General features: G+C 37.7%; 5 protein-coding genes and 1 pseudogene across 9 annotated transcripts; 4 read left to right on the top strand and 2 right to left on the bottom strand.

The window, feature by feature from the left end:
* Positions 1-71: 71 nt before the first annotated feature.
* On the top strand, positions 72-1,598 carry LOC104727318 (F-box protein At5g67140). The gene is made up of 5 exons (XM_010446390.3): positions 72-465; positions 552-698; positions 830-965; positions 1,068-1,166; positions 1,258-1,598. The coding sequence occupies exons 1-5, from the start codon at positions 377-379 to the stop codon at positions 1,471-1,473; spliced, it is 687 nt and encodes a 228-aa protein (XP_010444692.1). The 5' UTR covers positions 72-376; the 3' UTR covers positions 1,474-1,598.
* LOC104727317 (PI-PLC X domain-containing protein At5g67130) lies at positions 1,591-4,338 on the bottom strand. The gene is made up of 8 exons (XM_010446389.3): positions 3,877-4,338; positions 3,642-3,764; positions 3,213-3,350; positions 3,024-3,122; positions 2,614-2,917; positions 2,310-2,533; positions 2,149-2,235; positions 1,591-2,036 (listed from the first exon to the last, which is right to left on the bottom strand). Exons 1-8 carry the CDS (start codon positions 3,979-3,981, stop codon positions 1,830-1,832), a joined length of 1,287 nt encoding a protein of 428 aa, XP_010444691.1. The 5' UTR covers positions 3,982-4,338; the 3' UTR covers positions 1,591-1,829.
* Positions 4,339-6,135: 1,797 nt separating this feature from the next.
* Positions 6,136-7,818, top strand: LOC104729090 (uncharacterized). Its single transcript, XM_087473082.1, has 5 exons — positions 6,136-6,269; positions 6,355-6,624; positions 6,666-6,672; positions 6,709-6,831; positions 7,418-7,818. Exons 2-5 carry the CDS (start codon positions 6,356-6,358, stop codon positions 7,679-7,681), a joined length of 663 nt encoding a protein of 220 aa, XP_087329208.1. The 5' UTR covers positions 6,136-6,269; position 6,355; the 3' UTR covers positions 7,682-7,818.
* A 500-nt stretch (positions 7,819-8,318) lies between these two features.
* LOC104727320 (transcription factor ALC-like) lies at positions 8,319-9,750 on the top strand. Of its 3 annotated transcripts, none has more exons than XM_010446393.3 (5): positions 8,319-8,729; positions 8,872-8,943; positions 9,049-9,114; positions 9,190-9,255; positions 9,349-9,750. In XM_010446393.3, exons 1-5 carry the CDS (start codon positions 8,520-8,522, stop codon positions 9,529-9,531), a joined length of 597 nt encoding a protein of 198 aa, XP_010444695.1. In that variant the 5' UTR covers positions 8,319-8,519; the 3' UTR covers positions 9,532-9,750. The 3 variants fall into 3 exon arrangements, with proteins under 3 accessions (XP_010444695.1, XP_087329647.1, XP_087329646.1); XM_087473521.1 differs by having other exon boundaries at positions 8,441-8,729; positions 9,218-9,255; XM_087473520.1 differs by lacking the exon at positions 8,872-8,943 and having other exon boundaries at positions 8,447-8,729.
* On the bottom strand, positions 9,067-17,955 carry LOC104727319 (DNA polymerase alpha catalytic subunit). Of its 3 annotated transcripts, none has more exons than XR_015571610.1 (31): positions 16,718-17,955; positions 16,434-16,604; positions 16,265-16,348; positions 16,104-16,178; positions 15,940-16,004; positions 15,678-15,768; positions 15,401-15,586; positions 15,019-15,182; positions 14,800-14,914; positions 14,325-14,501; positions 14,139-14,252; positions 13,773-13,892; positions 13,367-13,681; positions 13,196-13,285; positions 12,745-12,863; positions 12,584-12,656; positions 12,439-12,495; positions 12,234-12,326; positions 12,024-12,146; positions 11,850-11,947; positions 11,726-11,771; positions 11,524-11,637; positions 11,334-11,417; positions 11,045-11,251; positions 10,877-10,953; positions 10,545-10,764; positions 10,366-10,460; positions 10,145-10,264; positions 9,982-10,056; positions 9,768-9,886; positions 9,067-9,591 (listed from the first exon to the last, which is right to left on the bottom strand). XR_015571610.1 is itself a non-coding variant. In XM_010446392.3 (31 exons), exons 1-30 carry the CDS (start codon positions 17,849-17,851, stop codon positions 9,803-9,805), a joined length of 4,545 nt encoding a protein of 1,514 aa, XP_010444694.2. In that variant the 5' UTR covers positions 17,852-17,955; the 3' UTR covers positions 9,067-9,591; positions 9,768-9,802. The 3 variants fall into 3 exon arrangements, 1 of the variants encoding a protein (XP_010444694.2); XM_010446392.3 differs by having other exon boundaries at positions 10,366-10,419; XR_758200.3 differs by lacking the exon at positions 9,067-9,591 and having other exon boundaries at positions 9,676-9,886.
* A 371-nt stretch (positions 17,956-18,326) lies between these two features.
* Positions 18,327-20,529, top strand: LOC104729092 (subtilisin-like protease SBT1.9 pseudogene; annotated as a pseudogene).
* Positions 20,530-20,549: the final 20 nt, after the last annotated feature.

A 20,549-nucleotide genomic window follows, 5' to 3' on the forward strand; every position in this document is an offset into this window, starting at 1 on the left:
GTGACGTACAAAAGAAAAAGACCGAGTAAATGTAGAGTGTATAATTTTCCCACGCAAAATTTGGACCGTCTAATAAAAACATTTTTAATTAAATCATATAAAAATAATATTAATTTCAAAAAAAAAAAAAAAAAAAAAAAAAAACGAGTACAAAAAAGTATGACGGAACGATGACCACATCTTCTGAAGTTAAAACTAAGAAAATGACAACATCTTCTTCTTCCTCTGCAATTATGATTATGAATAACTATTGAAAACAAATTCTCATATATATTTACATACTTTTCTTGATACATAAAAGCTTCTGCAGGTTGTTGTAATTTGATTCAAGAAGAAGAAGCTCTTCTCCTTAAACTCATATATATACATAAAAGTCATGTATGAAGAAGCAGCGATCGATCGTTTACCGTTAGACCTTCTCGCTTATATATTTTCTTTGGTTACTTCTTTCACCGTTTCGGCTCAGTAAGTCAAACTTGATCGTTGCTAAGTTTGATCCTTTTTTTTTTCAGTTCTTGTAAGAAATTTTAATTAAGTTTTTGTTTTTATAGGGCAAGTGGTGTTTGCAAGAAATGGAGGAACGCTGTAAATCAATCGATGGCGAGAAGACAATCTCTTAGCTTTGCTGGTTGGAAAATGGACGATGATTCCACTTCTCGTCTCGTTCATCTTGCTTACAACCTCAAAGAACTCGACATGTAATCTCTCCCTCTCTGCTTCTTCTTCTTTTATGATCAAGACTCCAACTTTACCTTTAAAAAGTTTGACTTGGTCAGATACAAGCTCTGTTTTTTTTTCACATAGCTTCTTTTGTTTTCTATGTTTGCAGATCTAGAAGCAGATGGGGTTGTCATATAACTGATAATGGTCTTTACCAAATAGCTTCTGCAAGATGTGTGGCCAATTTGAACTCTGTCTCTTTATGGGGCATGACTGCTATTACTGATTCTGGTGTTGTTCAACTGGTAATATAAATGTCCTTTTTCTTTTTCTTTTTTTAATGTGAAATTGGAATCTTTAATGTATTTGTTTATCATATCAGAGATTCTTGAATTTTTATTTGACAGATATCAAGAACTTCTTCATTGCAACACCTAAACATAGGAGGTACTTTTATAACCGATGAGTCTCTTTTCGCTATTGCAGAACGCTGTCATAATCTTAAGGTAACAAAGAATCTTCTCTATCCATCTACTTATTCTATCTAGAATCATTAGAATCACTCTTTTCGAAATCGGAATCTCTTTATATATGTAGACGATCGGGATGTGGTGTTGCCGCCATGTGACAGAGAGAGGCCTTCTGGTTCTTGTTAACAAATGCAGAAAACTTGAATCAATCAACTTATGGGGAACTAGAGTTCCTGTGGATTGCTTCATTGCTTTACTTACCATCAGTCCTGCACTTCAGATCAAACCCATGGAATTGCTTCTGAATGCTCAGAATCCACCACCATTGTTGCATGCTGTCTAGTTTTGCTTCCCATTTCTCTTGTTTGTTGTGTACATAGTAATTCATAAAATTGAGTTCCCATATATCTTCTGTTTTCTCCCATCAATAACATATATAAATAATCCAGTAAAGCTTCTATTGGAGTAGAATTGTGTCTATATATATATCTAAGTTGCAGAACATTCAACAGAAGCTGAAGACACACATACACAATATTTCTGCCTTTTAACTCTTTAGTCTACAAATGCAAGAATAAAATCGGACACTCTTTCTAAGGCAATTCATGCTTCCTGAACTTAGGATCTCTCATTCGTGTTAAAGAAGTGATCAAGATTCTCTAACCTAAGAATCTCTCCAAGTGGTTTTGATTGGTTGTGTCATAGTAAGAACATCAGCAATGGAAGAAGCCATGAGAAGCAGAAGACAACAATGGTGTTTCCTTGATAGACAGGAGAAGCTAAGGATTTTGAGAACTGAACTGAACCTGTGTAGCTTGCACCTGGGTAGCTTCCAGCCGTTGAATCCATGTTTGGAGTTCTTGTCTGTAGAGTAACATTTTTGCATGAACCATAAGCTGCCCCTGGCTGCAAACAACATCAAGAACCAAAATTCAGGTAGCCGTTTTAGATTGTTTATACTTGTACAATATGATTTCATATCCATAAGTAACGTTATCAAAAGTAGATAAGCTATTACCTGGCAAGCAGCAAGAGTTTGACAGCCGCAAAGTACTGGTCCATTCATTCTATCTAGAACTTCGAATGCGCCGCCTCCATCACTTCTCTGCAATATTATGGTTTTGTTAGCAAGATCTCGAAAAAACTATCATATGTTTAGTTTTATGATTGATTCAATACCATGTAGAAGTTAACAGCAAGAAAGTTTGGCATTCTATTCCCTCCTGACTTGAGACAAGTCCCAACCATCTCAGCAAGTGGAGCTGAGTGTTCCTTGCAAGCGTCTTTCTCAACCGGATATGTTGGGAAGTAATTCATTAAGAAAAGCGATGAACTTTTTGAGTTTAAAGGTTTTGACTCTTTTCTGTTAGGACAAGAACCTCGCTTCACCCCGGGATCCCCAGCTTTACACAATGATAAGAGAAGGTTATTCTAATAGAAAATTCCAATATCAAAGATTTAAACTTTTTTTTGTAATACTCACACTCATTTTCAACTATGTATCTCCATTGATACGCAACGCCTTCTTCATCTTCTTTGGCAGCAACAGAAGTGAAAACCAAGAGCCTATGATTCTCTTGCACCATATCAGTCACAGGAGGCCAGTCTTCTCCCTTTTTGGGCATTTTCGAAACAGGAAACCAGTACTTGTCCAAACCAGCGTTAGCAAACAGAGTTGATAAGCCTTTAGGTCTGTGCACATAATCCTCAATTATGATGGTGATAATCTCTGTTGGGTTTTGACTCAGAAATGTCTCAACTTCCCTCAGTGTGTTAATTGCAGGTTGCTAATTCAAAAAAAAAAAAAAAAAACCAAAGTTCACATTCCCATCCTATCAGGTTTCAACTTTGGATCCAAACAGGTTATTTAGTTAAGCTGAAGAAAAATCTTACAAAAGCGGTGACATTGAAACATTGGCCTCGAAGCGAATGGCAAAGCCAGACATCGTCGTTGAAGTCATACATATCCAGCATTAGCCCTCTAACTCCATTCTAGAGCAAATAAATAACATATTCAAGAGTTTTACCCAAGAAAGAGGAATCGTCCAAAATAAGAGGAGGAGTTGGTAATAAGGACATTACTTGGAGCTGATTAGTAATAGTATCTTCTTGATTGTAAAATGTAATCCTATCAACACCTGGCAAAGGCGGTGCATTTGCATTGCTAAAGGCATTATGAGTCATCAACCATGTATACTTGTTAAAAGGCAATCCATTTATCTACAAAAAGAACACAAATTTCACCACCACATAAAAATGTAAACAAATCTTCAACAAAACCCATATTCAAAGTTCAAAACTTTTGATACAACCAAATAAAAACTTTAGCAAAACACATCTTCAAAGTTCAAAACTTTTGATACAACCACATGATCTACATTATCTTGATAGAAAAATTTAAAATCTTTAGCAAAACCCATCTTCAAAGTTAACCAAATGATCTGCACTATCTTCTATAATATAACCTATTTTCAGATTGGAAAATCTAGAGAAATCCAAATAATTTCTTACGATGGAAGTTGGAATTGTGGCTTGGCCTCTTGTGCAAACGGGTTTAGTGCTCCCAACGGCAGGACAGTCTCCACAATATAAACCTGAGGCACAATCAGTAGCTGAGGAGCATGAATCCAGCATCTGAGAAAGACACACACAAATAAAAAGCAAAATCCAAAAAGATTTAGACCCCAAATTGATAATGGCAATAAATTAGAGAATAAGAATAATAAGGAAAGAGAATCAAAAGAACCTGGCAATTTCCATTAGAGCAAGCTGAGGAAAAAGAGAAGAAGAAGGACAAGGAAAAAAGAGAGACTGTTACGGCTCTGCATAAGCCATTGATGCACGCCGACATAGCTCCTTAGCTTATGCAGAGAGAGAGAGAGAGAGAAATCTGAATGATGTTCGATCTACTGTTGTTGTTGGTTGCTTGAGTGGGTTTTTCTCTTGAGACGAGACAAAAGAGATGTTTAGGTACTAAAACCCGGGCAGGGCTTCATCGATTTGTTAATCCTTGAAAACAGAGGAACAAAAGAAAAAGATTAAGCTTTGTTTTTTTTTTTCTTGTTTATTCTTTCTTTTCTTAGACAAAGGTTGAATCTTTTTCCCACCTCCCAAAAGAGAAACGATTAGTATAGAAGATAACCCACTTCATAAGTAAGAAAGTAGCTTAATTTAGAGCGACAATACTTTTGTTTTAACATTTTATAATAAACAAACAGCAATCCAGTTTCTAGTTTTGTACACCAAACATACGTACGCGGTGACTATTTTGTCAATACCTACTTGAAATTTGTGGAAACAATGTGTTTTTGGAAGAGTTTGTCAAAATTAGCAATCATGATTTTATCATATATCAAAATTTGTTTATATGTGTTAAATACTTAATAGTGTTATCTATACCATATATAAATGATCTATATAATGTTAATAAATTAAAATTTGTATTCTTGAATTGCTAATATTTTTTTACCTAACATTTTTATTATTGATATCTTTTTTTGCTAACGTTACGGTGGTCACATGCGTGGGGACACTCTTGCCTTGTTGTTTGTCTCTTTGCTTCTTTCAAGGAAATAATGTCATTATTTTCATATGATCGCACAAAAGTTACTTCAACATCTCACTCTCTCTCTCTCTGTGGAAATAACACAATAATAATGTCTAGATGAAATGTTTATCGACATTTATCACCATGCCTGATTCATCTACAAATTAAGTAACTAATTCATCAACAAAGACATACGACATTAGTGATTTCCATATCCAATCTTTTAATTAATCAACCAATCTAAAAAAAAATAATACGTGATTTGAAAGAGAAAAAGTTACCGCCATATGAAACTGATATTACTACAAAATGACCATGTAGCATATTCGGCTTGCGTACAGCTTATACAACGACGTCGTGTAAAGAAGTCTCTCATTCGCCGCTATAACGTCAGGCCCATGAACTTATTTACTTACTAGCTTCTGTTATTTGGGCCCAAACTCTCTCTTTTAAAGCCCCAATACCCAAGTAACGGAATCATAGAAAAAAACAACTTGCGCGTTTCTCGCTCCTGTTTTGAAAAGCCTTCTTCTAAGGCCCTGAGCATAAAAACCGTACCCGAATACCTAATCCGGAACCCAACCCGAAAAACCGGGTTCGGATTGGGTACGGGTTTGTCTATAAAATCCTATTGGGTTCTATTTTCTAATACCCGTGAGTTCGGATTAAGGTCGGATAATACCCGATACCCGTTTGGATACCCATTAAACCCAAACATATAAACATATTTATAATATTTATCATTAATATAATGCAATTACCCCAGATTATAATTTTGAATATTTCATTTAGTTTTATACTTAAATATCAAAAATAATCAAAATATATAAAATATTTTGTTATGTAAGTCAAAATTTAACTAAATTTATTTAAATTTAATTATATTTTTTTCGGGTACCCGGTAGTTCAGGTACTAATCGGGTTCTAAAATTTGTAACCCGAACCCGATAGTACCCAAACCGAACCGAACCCATATATCTAAAATGGATACTATTTTTCTAAACCCGTTTACCCGAACCCGAATGGATAATACCCGAACCCGAATGGGTAACCCGAATGCCCGGCCCTACTTCTTCTAATGATTGTTTACATTTATTATTTTTGACTATAAATGATTGTTTTTCATTGATAGTAAATGTAATATATAAATTTTGTCTTTTAAAAAATACAAGTATGATTGTAAGAAAGTTATTATTTTATAAATGCAGGTTTAAAAAAATCTTCCGAATCTAGCAAAGTTCCAGTTTTGATTAGCTGTCAAAATTTAGTGTTGAACATTTGTGGACTCATCAGAACTAGACAACAATTGTAAATCATGGTCTTTTTTCCTTTTATTAGATTTGTTAAATACCTTTTTTTATCCTTAAAGTAGCCAAAATCCTTGTCCCAAAAAATGAAAGTTATGTGCATTATTTATCGTTTATAACTTTATTTGGTATTATATTTTTTTTTCCTTTAACTGAGATACAATTGATATATTTTGTGGTGATAAACGTCTTGTTTTCTGTATTAGTTTATCAAAAAAAAAAAAGCTAATCCTGACCACTCAAGTAATTTGCATTTTGAAGAGAAGAGTTCACGGTGAAACTTAGGTTAACTACTAATCCTTATTTATACTGTACAACTTGATTTAGCACCTCTTGTGTCTCTCAGGTAGTATTTTTTTTTCTTCAAAAGTATGGATCAAGGCGGAGAGAATTCTCGGATTCCCGATGATGATGCTGACAGTTCTTTTCGCTTCCAAAGGCTTTTGTTTGAAGACGACTGGCAACTATGGGACACTTACCCTACTGTCGTTGACGCTTGTGCCACATCACCAGCTCCAACGGCTGAGATGAACCATGATAGCCCTACTATCGACGCTACTGCCACATCACCAGATCCAACGGCTGAGATGAACCATGACCATGATAGCCTGACAGTAGACTCCCCCCTCCTCGTCCAATCGTGGTAATCGTCTATTTATCTAATGTTTTCTTGTTTGATAGAAATAAAGCTTTTGGATATAATAGACTTATGGAAATTGTATAGGATCAAGAATCCATCAGCCAGTGGCTCCAGTCATCATCGAGCAGTGAGGAATCTGAAACAGCATCGCAAGAATATTATGTAGATGTATCCTCTCCTCAAGTCATCCTCGCGATCCCGTCCGAGGTATTGTATATTATATCTTAGCATTAAAATATATTTAGAGCTTATGAAATAGTAGTATTCGGGGAATTAAGATGGGAAACTATTTCCACACCACTTAAAAAGGAGAAAGAATTACTTATTTTTCTTTTTATAGATATTCCGTGAAATTTACGTTACTATTTTGCGCGTCTTTTTGTTTGATTTTAAATTTTCGTAGCGAGAAAATATTGGATATTGTTACAACGATAAATTTAACCTTTTTAATGTATTTACAAATAATTTTTTTTTTGTTAGGTCAAGTAGTGAGTTACTAGCTAAGTAATAAATGTAAAAGCTTTCACCACCTTTTTTGTTTTATCTTAGAAGTTAGAACCTTACAATTTTGTGAAAGATAACATTGAACTTTACATAATGCTTCCAAGTATTGATAATTTAGTCGGATGCATTTGTACGTATTTTCCGAAGGATTGCATTTATACAAGAGGCTAGAAGGATTCTTTAATAAGCTTATATGTTCCATTTTGGTTTCTTGAATAAAGACTTGTATGTAAGAAGTTGTAGAGTTTGTATACGGAAAAGTTTACTAATGATTTTTTATTTATTTTAGGAACGATTGATGAATGTCACCGAACATGTAGGAGAAGAAGTCAACACTGGGCTAACCGTTGAAGTCATTGATGAGAACCTAAGAAGAAGGACATATGAAAACAGCAATGATGAAACGGAGCCATGTGTGATCTGTCAGCACAAGTTGAAGAACGGTGAAGAAGCTGCGAAACTGGAATGTGAGCATGACTTTCACTTCGAGTGCATCAAGAGCTGGCTAATGGTCAAGAACAAATGTCCCCTTTGCAACCAGACAGTTGTTTAAATGTTTTATGAGGGTAGAAATATGTCAAGTTTGGATTTTGACTTGATTTCAGACTACCATTGCTTTTGGTTTTATATCCATTGCTTTTCCCTTCGGATGCTAATGAATAAGGAACATATGACCTTTTTCAAGTTGAATAAGTAAAAGATTATTTGCATCCAAACTCAACTCTTATATGTGTTGGCCAATTATAAATATCAAAGTTTCAATAATTTTTTTTTTCTTAAACCTGTGGGACAAGGACAACAAAAGAAAAAGAAAAAAAAAAGATTAGGATTTTTTTTTTGTAAATTGTCAAAAATGGTGAAACTGTTGCACGACCTTACTTTTCAAGTAATTGTCCTATTTCATGTTTAGTCGTAATAATAATTAAATGGTATACTTTATGGCTATCAATGGCCTATCTTATCAATACCATTATTTCAACCGTTTCATTTACTAAAAAGGTTAAATATCTTATCTATATTTAACTTATCACATTAATAAAAGTTTATATATATAACAAAAATGTTTGTCCTTTTATACTTGGTGGTCCAAAAAAAAAATCTTTTTTCTTTTCGTTCTTTTTATTGGGTTAAAAATATGTTCAGTTCTTTATTTTTACTATAAATAAAGTTGTGAAGTAAATACAAAAATTACTAAACGTAAAACTATTTACAACTACACAAGTGATGTGTGAGTGAGACACCAGATTATGTCTATAGGGATTCGACACGCCACTCACTCTTCAGAACACCACACGCGCTTCTCTTAGGGGCGTGACCTCACGCACCTACTACCTCCCCGCCTATAAACCTTTTACTACGGAAAAAGCTACAGAGAGTTAGTAGAGAGAGATATGGGTGATTCTGACGTCGGTGATCGTCTTGCTCCTCCATCTTCTTCCGACGAACTCTCCAGCTTTCTCCGGCAGATTCTTTCCCGCACTCCGATAACTCAACCTTCTTCTTCACCACCGGAGAGAATTGTTTCCTCCGCTGAGACCTTCCCTTCCGTCGGTTATGGAGTCTCTGAAACTGGCCAAGACAACTATGCTTTCGATAACAAGGTAAAAACTTGCTTTATTTAGAGTTGCCAAGATACTTCACTGTCTTTTGTGGTTGAGAAAGAAAACAAAAACCAAACTTAGAGCTCTTTCTTTCTTTTTTTTTTTTTTTTTTTGTATGCAATTAATTATGGTAACACCAAAGAGAAATGGAGGTAGACAGAAAAATTCGTTGAAGAGAAACATTGATGCACACTTCCACAACTTGTCTGAAAAGGTTTCTTCTTTTTTTCTCCTTTAAAGATTCTTAATTTCAAAAGAAGAAGCCTAATTTAAAGATTTTTAATAATAGAAGCTGAGTTTTTTTTTTGTTTTTTTGCAGAGGAGGAGGAGCAAGATCAACGAGAAAATGAAAGCTTTGCAGAAACTCATACCCAATTCCAACAAGGTATACAAAATGTTCGAATCAGAAGAGATTGTGAGAAACATTGTTTGTTTTGATTGTTATTTCTTTTGTTTGTAGACTGACAAAGCCTCAATGCTTGATGAAGCTATTGAATATCTGAAGCAGCTTCAACTTCAAGTGCAGGTTTTCTTTAATTACTTACTTGGATCACACCCAATCAATGTCTGATTTGCAAAACCTATCATTTGATCATAACTTAATAACTGCTTAATGCAGACTTTAGCCGTTATGAATGGTTTAGGCCTAAGCCCTATGCGGTTACCACCGGTTCTACCTCCTACACAGACAAGGATCAATGAGACCTTAGAGCAAGACCTGAACTTGGAGACTCTGCTTGCTGCTCCTCACTCCGTGGAACCACCTCAAGAAATGTGCTTTTCCACAGCCACTCTGCTTTGAAGATAACATTCAGACAATGATGATGATCTGGCATCAAACTGGCAAGTGTTCCTCTAGTACCTGTCAGACACATCAGTCCAAAATGTTTGAGAGTTATAGTATTGGCCAGGTTTCAATGTTCAGTTATAGTTCTGCTAAATAAGCTTTAGGACTGAACAAAATTTAGTAGTTTGATTATAATGATGTCTGAAGAAGATTATATAAAAGACTAATTAGTTACATGAGATGATTATTACAACTATCAAATGGATATGTCTGTGAGTTACAACTATCAAGTGATGGCTACTGCTGATTCAACCGCAGGTCTTATCTTCGTCATTGCTTTCTCTACTTGAATTCTCATGCCAACATCCATCTGTTATTTCAAATGGCGGTGATAACTTTAGGGATATATAGACAAGACAAATTGATATCAAAATTACCAATATAAGAATCTCGTAAGGTAGAAACCTTTTCTAGAGAGTATTGTGTGTCTAAGATGTGGCAGAAATATGACAGTTGCTTGTACAAGTCTGCTTCAGTATACTGTAATAGGACAAAGCTCAAAGTCAAGAGTTGTTAGTCTGTTAAGCAATAGAAAGGTAGGAGTTATGAGGTCCATGAAGGGATATACCTTTCTTAAGAGAGTTCCGTTACAGTTAGGATAGTTTGGGCAAACTGTGCCTCGTTCACGTTCACCAAGCAAGCGAAAGTTGGGGGAGCGGGTTGTGTGCTTGCAAGACTCGTCATCACACTGTTGAAGACAAAATGTACAAGAAAACGTCATAATCATAACTTAATAAGGAAAAATGTTCAGAATTACGGAAAAAAAAGAGGCGAAAAGGTTTTACATACCACCATTATGCCTTTGTAATACATTGACACAAATCCATCAAGCTGTCTTTTCACCTGACAGGTATGAGAATGAATTAATAACTAAAGCATCTGTCCTGCAGGCCAAATCACAACAATATAGAATTTTTTATTCTGAGAAACTTAACAGATTAGGATACTTTTCAACAAAGTTTGACTACCTGGTTAGCTATCATAGCAGGGGATATTCTTCCAGTGCCATCATCCTGCTGACATTTCGGGCAATGCAGTTTAAGCCAGAAAGAGGAATCAGATTCATCTGTTTCAGGTGTCGCAGGTTTCTTACTGATTGACGCACAAACAGAACTAGCAATAGATGGACAGTTGAAAGAAGTAGAGCAGCTGGGGCATGTTAATGCTAACGGCTCACAGCCTTTATATCTGCATTTTTTACATGTAAATTACGTTGTTGGGGATCTTGAATTCTAGGAATATTGCAAATTCATGGAGAAAATATATGATATCAAATTACAAATGGGAAAGACATCACTACCTTTCTTCATCGCTTGTAGCAAATAAGAGGGAGGTCGAAGGATCACTGCTCGTGGCATTGTTTGATTTGCTTTGGTACTAGAATAACACATTGTTTCCAATCAGTTGTCATGAATTCATGATCACTGAATAATGAATCGATAAGTGGCTCGAATGAAAGCTATTTTACCTTTGATGGGTCAAGTCCTAAACACTCGGCTAGACGTTCAGGACTTGTTCCTTGAATCTCTGCGCATAGACGAGACACCACCGGATGAATCTGCTGTGCCAAGTAGTAATCTATATCAACCAACCATCTGCTTCCGTCTGATTTCACCTCATCAGGATGCCTAGCACGTTCAGCAATCCCTGCTGAACTGGCAGAGCTAGCATTACCCTGCACAGAGGAAGCATAAAAGATTTAGTAGGAAAACTATAGAGTATCTGATAATATTTAGCTGGTCTTCTGTGTTGGAAACCTGTTCATAGCAGATTATATATGGTACAGTATCCTTAGCATTGAAACCTTCTTTATAACCACGTTGCCTCATTCTGAGTGCAACCTGAGAAGATTAATTTGGCCACACAAATCAGAGAGTTAAGTTAAGTAAATATATGGAAAGCATATATCCAGGGACAAATGAAGTGAATAATAGCTCTCATACTCACTTGAACGTGTGGTTGGCTTTTGGAATCTGGATAAGCTGCAGGCGGTTTAGTCAATGTCTTGGTGATGACATACTTCTCAAGCGCAACTTGCCCATTTCTCATTTCCTCTTGTATCTGTTGCATGGACAAAGCAACACGTGTTGGATGATAAAGAACATCAAAGTAATTAGCGAAGATTAATAAAAATGATAACAAAAATTACCTTCATTAGTTCGTTATGAATTGCTTCAACAACATCCTCACATGACCTGCAAAGAAGAAGAGGCTTGTTGTGCTTGCATGAGAGAGTAAAAAAAATGTTCTATAGTGGATGTTTCAAAACATACCCTCCATACAAGATTTTACTCAGGCATAAATCTCCTATTTCCTTAGAGAGCAGGCTCCAATCTCGACGAACCATATCCACACCTTTTCTCTCAATGTCCTGCATTGAGAATGCATCTAGTACCCAGAATTTTCTAGAAGAAAGGGTATGCAAAAATATTTATACAAAAGATTACCTCGCAAGGCTTCCCATCCTTAAACAGCAACTTGACAGCAGCATACTTCTTTTTTCGAAGAAGAAGCATTCTCTTGTATATACCATCACAGTCAATTTTTAGACATCTATACTTCTTATTGACCTAAAAAAAACAAAATCAAATGTCTGATACTGTGAAGCACCTTCCCCAAAGACAGCAATATAGGGACAAATCTATAATCCAACCTACCTCTTGGATGACTTTTGATTTAATGGCTTTCACCTCTTCAATATCATCTAGTCCGCTGTGAATCATGATTGAATCTGTGTCACCGTATATTACCTATGTAAAAGCAAGATGTTTAATTCTAGACTTGATAGAGCAGAGATGCTGAAACATTTTACTAATTTCTCTTCTGAAATGAATTTCGTGAGACTCGACGTGTAGGAGATACCTCTAGGTTTAAATGGTTCTGGACAAGATCCACGGTTCTTTGCAGGATCTCCCTTCCCTGCAATGTTAAGGAAATTGGCCTAATCACGCGAAGAATAGAGAAAAAAACAAAAAATGTCACTCAAAAAACAGAAAGCATCACTTACCTGTAATGTTATGAGCTCTGCTAAAGGCTTAGCATAGAATCTTGAATTAGAAAACCCCAGACATCCATACATACTGTGTTTAGAATGAATAAGAAATCATAAACATCAAAATGCGGTGAATAGCAATTATTGCCGACACAAGCAAAACCATGGATGCAAACCTGTTGGCTGTGAGTTTTAATGCCTGCTGCCGAATGTCAAGCTCCCAGTACTTGAGACCTGTTTCCTTCTTCATCTTTAATTTGACGCTTTTCCTTATACTAACCAAATGTTCCATCAACTAAAACAAAGACGGATAGTGGGATTCTTGATTAGACTGGGAATACCAGAACAAGGAGAAAAACTTAAAGTCGTGGCAAAGAAAAGTGCATATAGCAATAATTTAGACGATGATGTCAAGATTAATTTTACTTCAACTACAGAAAACAGCAGTCACTAATACAATTCTGAACAGGCAACAGCTAGGTCGCATTGGTCTTAGTAAAGAAAACGAGGCAAAATATTACTTTTGGTTGGTGTCTTTTCTGACTGGGTTGGGGTAAATTATAAATTTGATGTTGGAAGACCTATAACAGATCGAGAATATATACTGGATCGATAATAGTCACAAACCTTTGGAAGAATTCCAGGTGTCTGACTCAAAGGTAAACGAGGAACTCCATCTTCAGATCGTGGTATAGTCGTAAAACAGATATTGTATTCCTGAAAATATCATGACTCTTATCTATCATGCAGGCAGAAACAGCCACCAAAGGCTTGGAAAATAGAAAATAATCTGCTAACCTGTATAATAGAAGGGTAAAGACTATTGAAATCCAGAAGCAAAACATATTTGTCATATAAGCCTCTCTTCGGCTCCAACACCAGTCCACCAGCGTAGGCTGGACCTTTTTTTATTTTGCTGCCCTTAGACGGATCATTCTCCAAAGCCATGTCAGCATCTAATTCATCTACATTGCGTTCCTCTGGACCATAATTCATTCTTCTTTTTGATGACTTTATTTCCTTCATACGTTGTGAAATTTTGTCTGGGAGAATGTACTTTTTCGAGTGGAATGTATGTAGTAAGTAGTATTCGATCCTCTGCGCCCTGGCTCCCTGGTCATGAACAAAAAAATGCATAAGTCAGCAGCATATAGCTTCCCGGGAGAGAGAGTGAGAGAAAGAGAGGAGAATCAGGAGTCATTACTTGAAGTGTTTTCCCCCAAAGATTGCCACTTATGTTAGTAAGCTGGAGAGTGAGAGGAAGAACACTTAAGTGAAACATGAGCTCCATGGATAACCATGCATCCGTCTCACCACATTCAATCTGAAAACCAAAAAGGTTATAACAAGCGAGGAATTAAGATGCAGTCATCACTCGTCAAGCTTATATGAACTGTTGTTATCTGCAATTCCTTTACTTCTACGTATGACTGGATTATTTATTCTTCACCAATATGCACCAAATTTTTTCACTCGCAAGGATTCATAACCTATCATTAGTATTGTGGTAGTACCAACTTATGCGTCAAACAGAGATGAGCAGGCGAGAAGGCTAAATTGAAGAACTTACAAGTTCACCAAGTGTTTTGGATGACTGAAACATTTTGGGAATATCATTGGGCGCTATCTCTTTTCTGTCCCGGTTCAGCTGTGTCTTTGAAAGGTCCGTTAACGAATAACTAACCTACAAGAAACAGATGCTTATACATGAGGGATTGAGCTTCAACTTACTGCTTACGAGAGTTGGGTACCACACCTGCTTTAACAAGTCACGAGAACACAGATCTGTATCACACAAGAGCCTTCCAGCAATACAAGACATGAGCCCTGGTGTAGCTCCAGACCCAAAATTAGTGTTTCCTTTAAGCTTAGGCATGAAAGAGCGTTTAAGTCGGCCAATTTTGGACCACATGTTACTCTGAACTTTGCAAGCCTGCACAGTAGTAAGAACAAGACAGACAATGTTCATATATCTCTATTACGTCACCATCACAACACGAGAGACTGGGAAGAGAGACGAAAGGATGTACAATGCATAAAAAAAAACTTGCAGGCTTATTAATGTTAAAAATCATCTAATAAGCCTGGAAGACAAGGGCCTTACAAAACTGATATGAGTCAAATATCAGCACATTGTCCAGGTCATGTAAATGAAAAAGTACATCATAGAAAAAAAAAACCTGTAACGACACTACCATTTTTCTTAATGGTAAATAGAGATTTTGCTATACCTGGGCTCTTTGAAGAAGAACATCCAGATCAAAACCTGATATATTATGTCCCACAAGAACATCACTGTCCAATTTGTTCAACTCCAAAAACAATCGGTTCAACAATGCTCTTTCACTGCAGTAAGAAAAGGAAAAAAATGTTGAACGAAGCAACATGAATTGCCAAAGATATATATGGATCATAAGCACATCCTATCCAGTAACAGAGCTGCAACACACCTGTTTTCAATACTTAAAACGCTGCAGCCATTCTTTAAATTTCTGTCAGTCACTTCTTTTTTCCAACCAATTGGGTAACCAGTTCCTTCAGGAGTCCTAACAACCGTGAAATGACTTAAAATACCAGATCTCTTTCTTTCTGGAGCTGGCATTGGAACATCAATCTGAAAAATCAAGGAGCACGCACATCATATGTCAAGCTATTAATGTAGACATAAATAGCGTCTTTTGAGCAAAAAACAATCGTCCAAAAATGAGCAGTCATATAAGACCACATGATACGAACACATACTGGTGAATGGTAGTGTCATGATCAAATATCCATATTCTTCACAAAGAGAAAAAACGGCAAAGAAGCTTTGTTTAAATGTTGTAAACCAACCTTGGCGTTGTGAAAGCAGAGAATAGATGCAGAAACGATTTCGCTTATGTTCTGCTTTTCATTGACCATAGTCTTTAAATTTATGGCTGTAACGACAGCAGGAGGATGAACCACCTTGTCCTCCGAAACTAAAACAGTGATATCCTTGGGAGAGTCAACAGTAACCTCAAACTTGCACCAGCTCACCTGCACAAGTTTCAAATCCTCTCATTATTGGAGATAAACAGAACTAAAAAATTACTGATAATATGATTATGCCACAATTCGAAGGTCGTACTCCTGCAGAGGGTGAGCAAGTAGAGAAGTTTGAAATTTTGAGCCAAGAAGGTCCCATGATCTTCCTCTTGAGAATAAAATGCTCCAAAGCACTGCACATAAATTAACTTCGATAAGGTTGGAAAAATTGCACCGTGCTAAATCGACATAGCCAGCATACATAGTAAACTAAGAAGCCTACAAAAGACTAGAAATACAAACTTAACTGACCAATTACCAAACAGAAGGAAAGGTAATGAAACTAAGCAGTAAGAAGCCAGAACCTGGTATGAGTCCCGAGCAAAGCACAGAAAGACTCGCCTTTAAGATCTTCTGGAAGTGGACGATCCTGTGAGAACAAAGAAAATATGTCATTAGTGTTGAGATGTAAACAAATTAACAAAAATAAGGATGAGTTTTAGTTTGATATTGCACAGCTGAAATGTACCTTAAATGGATAATTGATCTTCAAAACAAATTGTTCGCCAGCAGGAACATCCGGTCTCTCAAAAGCATAATTTCTCTGATATTTATCCATAAAGAGAAGCATAGAAAGTAAAACAAAAAAGTATCGTTACAAGATACATGAAAATAAATAAATGAGCAAACCTTGACAGGCGCCATGCTAAAATTTGAAACATTGAGTTGTAACAGTTCCTGAGAAATTTCGTTCTTCAGTTTTGATGCCATTTCCTGAGAAGACACATCCAACAAGAATAAATACCAGCAAAAAAGATATTGGTTCCTCCAAGCATGTAACACAGGCAGTCAAACTCACATGTAATTTCCCGCGGAAGGATTCAGGAGAAAGTCGGGAGTCTTTCACCTCTTGCTCGAGCATGATTAGTTCATGGGAAGGAAATATGGAATCATTTGGAACAGCGTAAACACATCTCTGAATATTCTTAACTACCACACAACAACTCTTGTACGTATCTCCCATTTTAACCTGAATTGTAAATAGAGAATGCTTGTCCAAATTCATATCTAGATTAACGCCACATAACAACTTTAAAAAAAAAAAATGAATAAAAATTGAGTGAAAAATCCCAAGAGATTCACCTTCCCAAACAGATATATTGTGCCCATGCTCGCGCCAAAAGCCTCCTCATAAGCGTCAAGAATGTAGAAATGAAGTGATCCATCAGCATTCAAATCAAATTCAGTTTGCCCTTCACAACTAGAACCAAGTAAATCCCTATTCTCAGTTCCACCTTTTCCCATCGCTTCCTTCCAACCAGCAGTGGCGCTTAAAGCCGGATCCTTATCTTTCATATCAGTTGTTGCATTCAATGTAAACACCTCCTTTACACCTAACTCGGTCTTCACCTCAGCGTTCCTCATCTTGTTTGATCCATCCTCTATAACACTATCACTTCCAGGTAAATCCACACTCTCAGAAACATACGGAGGAATGACTTCAGACTCTGTCATATCTTCCTCTTTCAAATTTTTCATCAACTCATTCTCCATGGAAACAGAATCACCCTCGTACACTAAAGGTCTTGGTTCTGAGTCCTTCACTCTCATGGCCGAGGTAACAGAAACCACTTTTTTGTTCCTGGAGACGGTAACTGGAACAGTAACTGGTTGTTTCCTTCTCTTATGCCTTTCCCTATCAAGATCATCTACAGTAACTTGTGCAATTACCTCGTTGAGAATACCCTCGCATTTCCCTGTATCAGTCTCTTTCCCCTTCTTGAAACTTGAAGATGTGAACATAGAAGAAAGTCTACCTTCACCAGTGATAGTAGCAGCAGCCTTAAGCGCCGGGTTCACCTTCTTAATCTGAGGTTGCTGCATCATTTCTTTCCCTTTCTTCTTCTTCTTCTTCAGTCTGCCACTAAACCTACCACCGTCGTCTGATTCATCAGTCGATTCCGGTCCACTTGGCTTCGACCAATCCTCCTCCTCACCTTCGTCGAGATATCCTAAACCGCCACCTTCCTCGTCGTCGACTACAAATCCGCGAGCCTCCTCGCGTCTCCGGGAAACAAGTTCGTCGTACTCGTCATCATCAACTGTATCGAAGATTGGCTTCTCTAGCCTAATATCGTACCCACCACCTGAAGCTGATAGATTCCGAAGTCCCCCTTGTCGAATCGCCTTCAGCCTCTCGAGTGCGTCTTTCCGACTCGACGCCTCCACCCCTCGGCTGCGTCGTCGGCCAGCCTCCGTCGAATTATCACCGGACATTATTCAATTCCGGCTAATTTGGGGATTTGGGGATTTTTTTTTTTTTTTTTTGAACCTTGAAGCTTAGCAAGCATCCGATTTACTGATTTAGGTTTAAGACACCTGTGGCAATGGCGGGAAAATCTATAAGACTTGGCGCGATGCATATGCAAAATCTGAATCCAACAACGCTCACCTACCCTAATTAATACTCCCCTCTAAGCCCAATGGGCCTAATATCAATAGGCCTTATACATTTCTTTTAATAAACCCAATGGAAAGATCAAAGTAAAAGAAACAACGATGAGAGGATGTATTGCCGACCACCTAAAACAGCTTTACCAAAAGCAAAAGCCAAGTAAAGGTTACAATCTCTCCGACTTTGAATCATAATTACAAAAATAAACATCTCTTACAAAACCACTATAATCCATTCTTACCAACAACCAGAACGCAGTTCAGTTTAGTGAGACCAGAGAAAAAAACTTGCTCAGAGATGGCAACTACTACCGTCGTGATTGTTATGATCATCTCCTTCTTCGTAGCAGTTGCGACGGCAGAGACCTCTACTTACATCATCCATATGGACTTATCCGCCAAACCGTTGCCATTTTCCGATCACCAAAGCTGGTTTTCCACAACTCTTACTTCGGTTATAACCGATAGAAAACCAAAGATTATCTACGCTTATACCGATTCGGTTCACGGGTTTAGCGCGGTTCTCACCAACTCCGAGCTCCAACGTCTTAAAGACAAACCCGGGAATGTCTCTTTCACCAAAGATTTGCCGGTTAAGCTTCATACTACTTTCTCTCCGCAATTTATCGATCTAAATTTGACATCCGGTACATGGCCGGTCTCGAATTGTGGAGCTGGTACAGTCATTGGTATTATAGATACCGGAATTTGGCCGGACAGTCCCAGCTTTCACGACGATGGGCATGGTTCGGTTCCGTCTAAATGGAAAGGAGAATGTCAATTCAATTCTTCTTCCTTGTGCAACAAGAAACTAATTGGTGCAAGAGTTTTCAACAAGGGCTTGTTCGCCAACAACCCTGATTTGAGAGGAACCAAGATTGGTCAATACTCTTCACCCTACGATACAATTGGACACGGCACTCATGTTGCGGCCATTGCGGCTGGAAATCACGTTAAGAACGCATCTTACTTCTCTTATGCGCAAGGAACCGCTTCAGGAATCGCACCGCACGCACCTATTGCTATCTATAAAGCCGCTTGGGAAGAAGGGATTTACGCATCAGATGTAATCGCAGCGATTGATCAAGCGATTCGAGATGGAGTCGATGTGATATCTCTGTCACTAGGATTGAGCTTTGAGAATGATGACGACGAAGTTGATGGTTTCGGTCTAGAAAATGATCCGATTGCAGTAGCAGCATTTGCTGCGATTCAAAAAGGCGTTTTCGTCGTTGCTTCAGGTGGTAATGACGGGCCTTACAACTGGAGTTTGATTAACGGAGCGCCGTGGATTGCGACGGTTGGAGCTGGAACAATCGGTCGGCAATTTCAAGGAACCCTGACGTTAGGAAACAGAGTTAGCTTCAACTTTCCGTCTCTGTTTCCCGGAGATTTCCCTTCAGTTCAGTTTCCCGTGACGTACATAGAATCTTGCAAAGCCGGAAACAAGACGCTGACTAACATAATTGTTGTATGTTACGAAAACGTTAACATCGAAATCAAACTACAACAAGCCAAATCCACCGGAGCTGCAGCAGTAGTTCTAGTAACAGATAAGTTACTTACGGAACAAGACACAGTCGAATACCAGTTTCCGGTAGCATTCATCAGCTCAAAGCACGGAGAAACTATAAAAATCTACGCATTGAGCAACAGAAGGAACGCGACCGCGAGGCTAGAGTTTCGGTCCAAAACCAGCACCAGAAGTAGACATATACAGCTCGAGAGGTCCATTCACAAGCTTCCCTCAAATACTCAAACCGGACATCCTAGCCCCTGGTACACTGATACTCTCTGCTTGGCCACCGGTTAAACCAGTAGCAGGAACTACAGCAAGACCATTACTCAGCGGATTCAATCTCTTAACTGGGACATCAATGGCTGCACCTCATGTAGCTGGAGTAGCCGCACTTATAAAGCAAGTCCATCCAAATTGGAGTCCATCGGCTATAAAATCTGCAATTATGACAACGGCTTTGACTTTAGACAACCCTTTAGCCGTTGGAGCAGGACATGTGAGTACCAAAAACGTCTTGAACCCTGGCCTAATCTACGATACAAGTCCACAAGATTTCATAAACTTCCTTTGTCACAATGCAAAACAATCAAGAAAATTGATCAATATCATCACAAGATCGAATCTTTCCGATGCGTGTAAGAACCCATCTCCATATCTCAATTACCCTTCAATCATTGCCTATTTCACGTCCGATCAAAACGGTCCCAAGATATTTCGAAGGACGTTGACGAACGTGGGAGAAGCAAAGACAAGCTACAGCGTGAGAGTGAGAGGCTTAAAGGGTCTAAACGTCGTCGTGGAGCCAAAAAGACTAATGTTCAGAGAGAAAAATGAAAAGCTAAGTTACAGTGTGAGATTGGAGAGTCCGAGAGCGTTACAAGAGAACGTGGTTTATGGATCGGTGAGTTGGTTTGATGAAGATGAAACTAAGTCTGAAGTTCGCTGTTCTGTCGTGGCCACGAGTCTTGTCCAAGAGTCTTGATTATTACCTTATGTCGCATG

Source organism: Camelina sativa, chromosome 11 (assembly GCF_030686135.1).
Source record: "Camelina sativa cultivar CO46 ecotype springtype chromosome 11, ASM3068613v1".
Classification (NCBI taxonomy): Eukaryota; Viridiplantae; Streptophyta; class Magnoliopsida; order Brassicales; family Brassicaceae; genus Camelina; species Camelina sativa.